This window comes from Corylus avellana, chromosome 5 (genome assembly GCF_965113065.1).
Source record: "Corylus avellana chromosome 5, dhCorAvel1.hap1.2, whole genome shotgun sequence".
Taxonomy (NCBI): Eukaryota; Viridiplantae; Streptophyta; class Magnoliopsida; order Fagales; family Betulaceae; genus Corylus; species Corylus avellana.
The window spans coordinates 15,524,772-15,536,349 of NC_142494.1; the positions used below are offsets into that span (position 1 = coordinate 15,524,772).

Consider the following 11,578-nt stretch of genomic DNA (forward strand, 5'->3'; position numbering starts at 1 on the left):
ATAATTATCACTAGGGTTGACACAAACACAAAATTTGGGTAAACCATAATCAAAAACCAGTTAGTCAGTTCATACAAGAAATTAACCAATCCACTTTTGCATCTAACAGGATAATCCCTTCCAAATACAAGTACAGATGGAGACAAAAAGTACCATTTTCATGCTTGAAATAAATACATTAGCAACAATAGCACCATTGTCGGTAGATGAGCACAAAATATACTGTAACCTAATGGAAGAGAAGTATCTTCAAATCTTCCATATGCAAGAACACATACATCCATGGATCTTCTCAAGGTTCTTTGCAATTCATAGCTGGGAAAGGAGAATGAAATTCAATCAGGAAATAGCATCTGTGATCTAACCCTTAAGAAAAACAGAAACAAAAACACACAAGGTAAAAATTAGTCAGCCCAGGCATGTAAATGCAACACCAGGCTCATCTTGGTCAGTAACATCAAAAGTTCAGAACAAAAGCATGGAGGGATAATCTTCCAAACAAAGCTCCATGCAACTCCGTCCAATCACAAGTTCTTTTTTCGGAGTTAGAGGCGACTCCACGCAACTCAACTAATGATGCAGCCATGGAAGACTGATTTTCTGTTACTTGGAAACTTCATAGATTTCCAGGGTTTATTTTTTATGGCTCACATGCAGCATCAAAATGGGTCAAGTCATATATAATTTTTAAAATGGGTTATCATTTCCTAGTTAATGTTATTTTGGTAATTAGGGGCAGATTTTAATTTACTACAACTCCAGCTGATTAAGGGTATTTTGGTCTTTTAGCACCTCACTTTCCATCAAATTTCTGCTATCATGTTGCTTGGTTCTAGTCCAATTGACCTGAGAGATCATTGGGTTCAAATCCCAATCTCAACAGGCTTTTACATTTACAAAGGAAAAGGGTTGGAGAGATCTGTTGGTGATGGAATATGGCCTTCATAGAGTCAGGTATCAGTTTTCATAATTGGAATTATGGAATATGGCCTTCATTTCCCATAATTGGAATTATGGAATTATCAGTTTTCATAAAGAAACAAGAAAAAACATAAACTAGTACCTCATGACTTGACTTTAAGATTGAGCAGTCAACACATGATTTAAGAGGAGCCATTTATCCACCGCTTTGGCAACGAAGACTTGAATATTCGTAGAAGCAAAGTTCTCTCTCTCTTTCCTACCTTGTTTATACCACAGCCTCGAAAAACACCAAGCTTAAGTGCTTCTCGTCCTTCTTCCATAGTTCTTTTTCTCACAGTTGTCAATAAACCCATCCCTTGGGAAGCAATTTTGCAACCTTCTTTCCCACCTTCATGGTTCTCTTTGTCCACTGTTACTATATCGGAACTATCAGCTACCATTTCCTCAGATTGATGTTTCTCATTTTCATTGGTCTCAGCTCCATCTCCAAATATGCCCTCACAACCAACAGGGCTGCTACTTCCCCACCATTTGTTTGAGGCAGTTGATAAGCCATCTGATGGGTATCCATATTTAAATTCATCCAAGATTGTAATTCCTTTTGGCAAGCTGATGCCAAGCAAATTCTGGGGCCGCACATTTTGGATATTCTTGGCTCCTTGCTGTTGCAAATTATGAGGAAGTGTGGCACCTTGTAATTTAGTCATGTCGCTGTTTGGTTGTTGTGAGCCACTGCATTCAAAATGAGAATAATCAGACAGACACGACAGGATTTCTTCATAGTTCATAACGTCAGCAAGCGGAAATTCAAATGTCAAGATAAAATACAAATAATCAACACAAGTTGTTGAGTTACCATATAAAACAACTAATGTGGAAGCTATAATTTGTAATGTTCTGAGAAGGTATAAACCAAGAAAACAATGATATGAAGAAAAAAATTACAGTAGATAGTTAAAAGAATTAATTAAAAGAAAACAGGAGAGGGCAATGGCCTAGCTGAGAAGAATCATCAAGGTAATCCCAAAAGGACTTAGAAGATTCAAAAGTTTGTTGAACTGAGAGCCACAAGTACATAGACCTAAGGAGTCACATCTTAAGCTTGTCAGCAGAAAGCTCAATCCCATCAAAAGCTCGCCCATTAGGCTCACTATAGAAAATCAGGAGTCATGGAACTGCCCTAAAAGCAACACTATATCTTTCTTTGCCAACTGTTCTTCTCCAACAGTCCAAGAGCTCCATTACAGATAGGGCACAACCCAAGATACTAAACAAAACAAATATCAAAGATCACAACTGCTGGGCAACTGAACAGAGAAGAAAAAGGTGATCAAGTGATTTAAGTTGAACATACAGCACCAACGAATTACAAATTGTTTTCCCCTTAATTAAATTATCCACAGTAAAAATTCTTCCTAAAGATGCAGGCCATCGAAAGAAGGCAACCTGCAGGCAGGATGATCGCATGCTAATAATGCTCTTCCATGAACTACCTATAAAATTAGGGCTCAAGGCACCCACCCAACCAATCTTTAGGATGGTTATAAAAATTACCCCAACCCAGTAATATAGAAAGGTAAAGGTAGACCAAAATTTTTTTTGATCAGTAATATCAATTTATTAAAAGCGCAAGGGGTGCAACTCATGTACACAGGAAGTGTACAAAAAGAGCCCACACATACAAACTTTTTATTTGAAAATGACGCACATAAATCTAGAAATTCCGCAAACGTTGAAACTTGCAAAGAATGCCACAAAACTCTCCAAGAGAAAAGTGTTTGAAGCACCTTTTTCTTCAACTCTATAATTCCAAGTTCACAGTCCTCAAAATTCTGTGCATTCCTTTCTCTCCATAAGCACCATATTACACATAAAGGAGCCATTCTCCAGATTTACAAAACTATACGATTACCCCTTTGTCCTCTCCAACTTCCCAAGCATTCTTTCACCCTACTCGACATCACCCACTTAACACCAAACAGCTGGCAAACCATATTCCAAACCTCTATAGCAACTTTGCAATGCAATAGTATATGATCAGTAGATTCACCACTCTTCTTGTACATACAACACCATTCTGTCACTATAATGTTCATCTTACGTAAGTTGTCCATCGTTAGTATTTTCCCCAACACCGCCGTCCACAAGAAAAAAGCCACTCTCGGAGGAGCTTTACTCTTCCAAATAATCTTCCAAGGGCCATCCACCGGTTCCGAATTAACCTTCACCTTATAGTATGACTTCACCTCAAAATTCTTTCTCTTTGAGGGAATCCAACAAATTTTATCCACCCCACCATGCCTAACCTGTTGGGAATACAGCAATTCGAAAAATCGTGAAACCTCTTCCAGTTCCTAATCATGAACAGGTCGAATAAACATTACATTCCAATGAATAGCACCATTTACTGTATCCATATTCTCCTCCACCCATGCCTCCTTTGCACATGCTATATTAAACAAAGCGGGAAACACAGTCCTGAATGGTAACTCCCCACACCACACATCCTGCCAAAATAATACTCGAGAACCATTTCCAACCTCAAACTGCACATGCTGTTTAAAATTATCCCACCCCCTTCGAATACATTTCCATACTCCCACCCCATAAGATCCTCTACCTCCGTGAAACACCAACCACCCCTCATCATACCATATTTCACCTCCACTAATCTCCTCCACCAAGTCTCTCCCTCATTGGCAAGCCTCCACAACCATTTACCTAACAACGCACGATTGAACTGAATCAAATTTGTTACCCCTAATCCCCCCTCCTCTGTAGTCATGCAAACCTTGGACCAGTTTATCAAATGAAACTTGAATTCATCACCTACACCTCCTCACAAGAAATTTTTTTGTATTTTTTTCTATGTGCTTCGCCACTCTCACTGGGATTTGAAACAAAGAAAGATAGTACGAGGGTATATTAGAAAGCGTACTTTTAATCAATGTCAGTCTACCACCCTTGGATAAATACATTCGCTTCCACCCTGCCAACTTAGTCTCCATCTTCTCAATGACCTTATTCCATATAGATGGATCCTTATAAAGAGCGCCCAAAGGTAACCCCAAATACGTCAACGGCATCGATTCCACTCCACATCCAAGTATACTTGACAAACCTTCCACATCTCCCACCTCATCTATAGGAACAATCACTGACTTTGCCAAGCTTATTTTCAACCTCGAAACCGCTTCAAAACACAACAGCAAACACCTCAAATTACGAAGTTGGTCCACCTTTGGTTCACAAAAGATAAGTGTGTCATCTGTGAATAATAAATGTGACACTTCCATTACCTCAAGATGCCGCGAATCCACCGAAAATCCGGACAAGAGCTCTCTCTACGCCGCAACATTCATCATTCTGCTAAACGCCTCCATCACCACCACAAATAATAAGGGGGGCAAAGGATCCCCTTGCCTTACTCCTCGAGAGCTACTAAAGAAATTTGCAAGTGTTCCATTAATGAGCACGGAAAAACGTACCGTGGAGACATAGTGATGAATCCAACCTCTCCACCTTTCCCGAAAACCGCATCTCTCTAACATGTATAATAAAAAGTCCCAATTGACATGATCATAAGCCTTCCCCAAATCCAACTTGCATATAAGACCAGGCTCCCCAGAACGAATATGGCTATCCACACATTCATTCGCCATTAAGATAGAATCCAAAATTTGCCTACCTGGTACAAGTGCATTTTGTGTGTGAGACACAAGCTTCCCCAACACTGAGTTCAAACGACTAACCAAAACCTTCGAAATTATTTTATACACCCCACTTACAAGACTAATAGGGCGAAAATCCTTGATCTCCACCGCTCTAGCTTTCTTTGGAATAAGTGCCACAAATGTAGCATTAAAACTCCTCTAAAATTTTCCTCATGAAATTCATTAAAAACTGCCATCATGTCCTTCTTGACCACCTCCCAACATTTCTAAAAAAATGCCATAGAAAAGCCATCAGGTCCGAGTGCTTTATCGCCCTTCAACTTCCTCACCACCTCCCAAACTTCTTCTTCCTCAAACTCTCCTTCCATCCATACTCTCTCCCCATCATCAATGGAATTAATATTTTCCATCATTGGAGCTAAAAGCCTGGTTGGTCTCCCCTGATACTGTTCAGAATACAGTGTTTTATAAAAGTGCACTATATGATCTTGTATAATTGCTGGATCCTCGGTCCAATTCCCATCCACCATCATTGCAGCAACTGTGTTATTTTGCCTATGCGAGTTGGCCAACCTATGGAAAAACTTTGTATTCCGATCTCCCTCTTTCAACCACAATGCCCTAGATTTCTGTCTCCAACTCACCTCTTCTTAAAATAGAGTCCTCTCTAGGTTTTGAGAACACTCATCTCGCTTAATTATCTCCTCCTCCGTTAACTCTCTACTTTCTACAATACGATCCAACTCACCCAATTCCTCCTCCAACTCCTTTTTGCGTTTTCCTATGTCTCCAAACACCTCCACATTCCATTTTTTGAGATCGCCTTTCATAGCTTTCAATTTTTGAGCCAACACATAACTTGCTTCAAAGTAATAACATTCCCACCATCTCTTTACCTGCTCCACAAAACCCTCTGCTTGTAACCACATGTTCTCAAACCGAAAAGGTATTCGACCCCTTCTTCCTGTTCCACACTCCAACATCATTGGGAAATGGTCCAATAGTACCCTAGGCAGCCTCTTCTGACATACCTTTGGAAAATATTCCTCCCAATCAATAGATATCAAGAATCTATCAAGCTTGGACCTTGCACGTCGATTAGACCATGTGATCCGTCCCCCTACCATTGGAAGATCTATAAACGATCAATCAAAACCATAGTGCAATAGGTGGTGGCATATAGTTAAGATATATGCCCTCCTATTCTGGTCCTAAGAAATCCTGACTTCATGGGAATAAGGATAGCAATCCAGCTCAACTTCTGAAGCAACTTATAATAAGATTTCATAATTTATTGCTGGATAGGGGCTTCCTACCCTTGGGTTGTGGTACTAGTTCTCTACCCTTGAAGTATCTGGGTCTTCCGCTAGGGGCTTCCTTCAAGCAGTTGGCTATTTGGGATGACATGGTGGAGAAAATTGATAGAAGGTTGGCCTCTTGGAAGCGTTCTTATTTGTCCAAGGGGGCGAGGCTCACCCTCATCAAGAGCACCTTATCCAATCTTCCCACCTATCTTCTGTCTCTGTTCCCCATCCCTATTTCCGTGGTGAATCGCATTGAGAAGATTAAACGGGATTTTTTATGGGGAGGTTTTAAGGATGAGCCTAAGTTTCATTTGGTCAGTTGGCACGAGGTTTGTTCTCCGATTGCTGAGGGAGGTCTAGGGATTTGGAGCTTGCACCTTTTCAATCAAGCCCTCTTGGGGAAATGGTTATGGAGATTTGCAAATGAGAAAGAAGCTTGGTGGAGAAGTATCTTGGTGGCTAAGTATGGGGTGGTTTGTGGTGGTTGGCATTCAAATGTCCCTCGTGGAACGCATGGGGTGGGGTTATGGAAACACATTTGCGGGGTTTGGAGGTTGTTTCGGTGCCACTTCAGATTAGTCCCTGGTTTGGGGGGGAAGGTCAAATTTTGGGAGGATTGTTGGTGCGGCGAGACGCCTCTCAAAGATGCTTTTCCAGGTCTTTTTAATATTGCCCGCAGCAAGGATGCTTCTATTGCGGATATCCGGGAGTGTGTAAATGGGATGGTGCACTGGAACGTTACTTTTACCCGTAGTATCCATGATTGGGAGGAGGTGGCCTTAGCCTCTTTCTTCTCGCTCTTGTATTCGTCTTCGATTCGGGGGGAAGGGGAGGACCGAATGTGGTGGATTCCTTCAAGTAAAGGGAAGTTTGAGGTCCATACTTTCTACAGGAGGCTTGCCTTTAAGGAGCCTAACCACTTCCCGTGGAGAAGGATTTGGCGTACTAAGGCTCCTTCGCGAGTGGCGTTTTTTGCATGGTCGGCCGCCCTTGGGAAATCTCTCACGCTGGATAATGTTCAGAAGAGAGGTATTGTTGTGATTAATCATTGTTGTATGTGTGAGGTGGATGGGGAGTCCGTGGATCATCTTTTCCTTCATTGTGGGGTCGCGCGCAAGTTGTGGGAGGTTATCTTCTCTCGCTTTAACTTGAGTTGGGTTATGCCTAGAAGCGTCATGGAGATGTTTGCCAGTTGGTGGGCAGGAGGTAGAACTAGTAGTGCCGTGGTTTGGAAGATGGCTCCCCTTTGTCTCCTATGGTGTCTTTGGAAGGAAAGGAATGCGAGATGCTTCGAGGATTTGTCGAGAAACCTCGAGGATCTTATTCACTTCTTTTTGTACACTTTATTCACATGGACAGCAGGCTGGCTTGCTCCTTTAGTGATCAATTTTTCTGATTTTCTCTTTATGTTCTCTTCTTCTTTCTCCCCTACTTAGTCGCTCTCTTGTATACTTCCTGTGTATTTAGGTTGCGCCCCTCTGCGCTCTTAATGCATTATTACTTATCAAAAAAAATAATTTATTGCTGGATAGTCCCAGCCTTCCCAGGTCAATGACATTAAACCCATAAAAAGCTCAAAAGCATCACCTCCTCAAATTCCAAATCTTGGATCAAGCTCACCATAATACCAAAATATGCTGCTTGGACTGTTCTATTCTGCAGTCATACCATGTTGGACACAACACTGTTGTGGGCACTGGATATGTGTAGAACCTTTGGCTGACATTTCTCCCATTGTTATCTCACCTAAAGAAAGAACCTTTCCCTAAAAGAGAAGCTTTTTTCCATTTTTTTTTTTTACCAAATCCTCTTCTACATATTGATTTCTGAAAGTTCCATGCAAAGTATTCATCTTTTATGTCTTTTCCTAATCCTATATGCCATATGGTCATATTAGCATAGATATGAAACTTTTTTGTGTTATTATATTCACAAATACTATTTTAAATGCTTGGCCCATTTATTTAGTTCATAATCATGTCCACATACTTTATCCAAGGTTTGGCCTAGTCAACATATCCTATGTTTCCAACACTAGGGAAGTCGGAATCCTAGATACTACCAGCATTTGATACCTGTACCCAAGTTCGAGCACATAGATGCCAAATAAAGTTATAATGAGATGGGTTTATGCCATGTTTTCACCATTTGAACCAAACAGCAGTTGATAAGCTTCATACCAAAATTAATCAATAACAATAAAAGTATTTTGTCTTCCCCCAACAGAAAAAGAAGAACGGACATCAGAATTCAAATTTTATGCTTCTTCAAGGAAACCACATAAATTTTTTGCGAACTATAATTTAAGAGTTCAAAATAAAAAGATACAAGACCAAAACTCCTTGCCTAATCAATCAATCAATCGGTAAGTACATACAAACATAAATATGGGCATGTATTCGGTTTTTATTCACAAAACTTACCCCTCCTTTTCTTCAAAATGATGGCATTTGGGTAATAGACTACAACATAAAAGAAGAAAAAGATAACTCATGCAAAAAGAATATGTACAATTACTTAAATGCCCTCAGTTTTAAAGAGGTGAGTTAGAGAGAAAGGGAACCTTGCCGTGTCCCCCGACGAGTTTTCAACCAGCATTGGTGTTTCCCGGCAAAGTTCCAACCGATGCTTGAGTTTTCCGGTGCGATTCGGCAGATTTGTTGGTTTCAACGGGATTTCAATGGTTTATGGCGAGTTTTTGGCTGGTTTTGGAGTTTTCTAGGATATTATGGCTGGTTACTAGCACTATTTTGACCAATGCCAGTCGGTTTTAGTTGTGTCTCAGCCGGTTCATACGTTTTTTCGGCAGGTTCAGCTTCGTTTTTGGCCGTTCAGTTTGGTTTTCAGCCAGTTTGGTGATATTTCGGCTGGTTTGGTGATATTTCGGTCAATTCAGTTCTATTTTGGCCAGTTTTGTTGTGTTTTCAGCCGGTTTAGTGATACTTTGGCCAGTTTATATTGTTTTTTCATCCGTTTTGCTTATAGTTTGATCAGTTTAGTTCGGTTTTAACCAATTCAGTGGTTTTATGGCCGGTTTTGTGGTGTTTTCAACTGGATTATCATGTTTTTCAACCGATTTGATGGTATTTCAGCCTGCACATGAGTGTTTACAAATCCTTTGTGTCAACAAGAGTTTATTTGTTACAAGCTGAGCTTATATGATATATAAATCCCAACTTATTGGGGAGTGTTAGAGAGAAAGGGACAGAATCTCTATTATAGAAGGTTGTGGGGTCTCCCTATGAGATGTCCTAGTGTGAAGTTTCCTAAATCTAGAACATTGTATTAATCCTATAAATACTAGTGTATGAATGAAATGTATGACAGTGAATGTTTTGGTGAAATACACAAATCATAACAAGGTCTAAGGGGCAATTTTAGTCCAATAAAATTTAGGAAGGTTGCTATTCTCAACATGGTTGGGGCAGGGGATAGCAAACCCTATACATATATATACACAGAAAGATAAATATATAGAGAGATAATATAATGGAATGAAATCAACAAGCTGATTCTGTGTAGCTATGACTTAATTAGAATGGAAAAGAAATAATTATGTTTTCTCTATAGCAATAAGATTAGGCTCCTTGTTATTCAATTGCCGCCCTCCATTTTGTGATACATACAATGATTTATTTCCCTGTCCAGCAAGGAGCTATATATTGTTTCCATGTGGCAATTCAGTCATCCCAAAATCAAAAGCATTTCAGAAACACAAATGTTGAAAAAAATTTTGAAAATCATGGAAACAAATAGAAACAAGATACAAGATATATCTTATGACAAATGTAAGCATACTAAACAATCTATTGGATGTTTTTAAGGTCACATAACGTATATCAACAGCCAACAAAGTAAGTTTGAAAGATAATATTTCTTTGTTTGATTGTAATCAGTTAATTTAAAGTAGATTACTCTTTTTTTTTTTTTTTGTAAGTTCAGTAGATTACTCTTTCTCCTTGAGAAAATCCTAATCGGTGCTTCGCGGTTATTAATTTCTTCTTTAAGTTGATATACATACCTATAAACATATGAGTACACACCCCTCCCCCAAATGGATATGATCCATCACATGGTTACCCTCATTTCGCAATTTATGTTTGGATTACATTGTAACTTTGTAGACCTCAAAGCATGTAAATAAGGCCCAAATAAGCTTCTTCACTAATAATCAGCAGGCAGCACTTTGTGCCCATGAACGGGGAAAAAGGGCCACAAAGTAATTTATCAAAAGGAAACCTAAAAGAACTCATATGAACATGTAATGTCAATGATATAGCTGAAGTTGCCAAAGCATCATACCTTTCTCTACCAATCTTTGACATTTCAGCAAGTTCTTTGTATCTTTCTCTAGCCGCATTCCTTTTAATTTCTTCAATGCTCTTTCCAGACAGAAACTACATTACATTTCAAAATCATATCACACAAAATGATATATAAATGGATAACATAAACATCATTTACCAATTGTTTACATTGAATTATCATCCATACATAACTCAAGACTAGTTGGTCTACAGCTTTCTTCAGAACGCTTATGTCTATAACTGCAAAAATCTGAAAACATTAACGGGGTTTCCGTACTTTTTAGTCACCAGAAGAGAATATAGAGAACTGGGCCAATGTCAATTAAATTATGAAGGAGAGTGAACCAAAACGAGATCCGTTAAGTGCAAGCCAATGCTTAGATTAGACAGTCACCCAATTGAGTGAAACAAGTGGCATCAAAGCCAATACACATGTATGTTAGATTTAAGCGTCAAGCTCACAATTGGGTTTCAAGTAATTAGAACCTTTACTACCATTTTTATGGGTACAAAAGGGCAAAAGATGTAATGTCATTAACAACCCATATTTCAAACATGTGCAAATGAATGAAAAAGAGCTGTTTTCCACTACAAGCTTACACAACCTGAAAGTTACATGAAGAGTAATTCGAGTACCTTCCTATAAGGCCACCTATCGAGACCATTGTCGCGACAAATTTTCTTCAGTACACTTGTACAGACACCTGCCCCATGAAGTTGGAATATTATTAGAATAAATCAACGTATATAGAGAGAGAGAGAGAGAGAGAGAGAGAGTACCGACCGAGGTTGGAAGCGGCGTCGTTGAGAGGCAGAGAGAAGTAATTGGAGATGTGATCGAACGAGAGAGAATGGTTGGGAGAAGCCGTGTTTGTAGTTGGCTTGTGTTGTGAACTCATTTTCTTACAATTGACGAAAAGAAAAATTAAAAAAAAAAAAAAAAAAAAATCGAATGGTCGAAGAAGCTTTCGCTACCAAAACTGGGTGGGGATGTGTTTAGGGGAATGCAATTTGGAAGCTAAATATGGCTATTGGCTAGTGTGACAGAAGGGGAGGTTTTGTTAGGACCGAAAAGATTAGTTGTTCAATGTTTTTTTTTTTTTTTTTTTTTAATGGAAATATGTGGCATCAAAATGTTTTCGGAGCATAACAAATTATTATCTGTTGTCAAATTTTTAACGGATTCCATTAAAATGTCAGGTTTTTCTTTTTGCTTTTAAGTAAATCAAATTATGAGAGAAATAAATAAAACTCGTTAAATATAATCTCAAACTTATATATTATTCCAACATACTCAAATTCTTATTCTAAGGCTCCGTTTATTTCGGCGTAAAATGATTTTGGAAAAATGTTTCTTGTATTTTTGGGT

At 39.0% G+C, this 11,578-nt stretch overlaps 1 protein-coding gene across 2 annotated transcripts; it reads right to left on the bottom strand.

Moving 5' to 3' along the window:
- Positions 1-16: 16 nt before the first annotated feature.
- Positions 17-11,220, bottom strand: LOC132181298 (uncharacterized). 2 transcript variants are annotated; one of them, XM_059594457.2, is made up of 6 exons: positions 10,994-11,220; positions 10,846-10,913; positions 10,397-10,459; positions 10,205-10,299; positions 1,064-1,656; positions 17-315 (listed from the first exon to the last, which is right to left on the bottom strand). In XM_059594457.2, the coding sequence occupies exons 1-5, from the start codon at positions 11,106-11,108 to the stop codon at positions 1,104-1,106; spliced, it is 894 nt and encodes a 297-aa protein (XP_059450440.1). In that variant the 5' UTR covers positions 11,109-11,220; the 3' UTR covers positions 17-315; positions 1,064-1,103. The 2 variants fall into 2 exon arrangements, with proteins under 2 accessions (XP_059450440.1, XP_059450441.1); XM_059594458.2 differs by lacking the exon at positions 10,397-10,459 and having other exon boundaries at positions 10,994-11,217.
- Between the last annotated feature and the right edge of the window lie 358 nt (positions 11,221-11,578).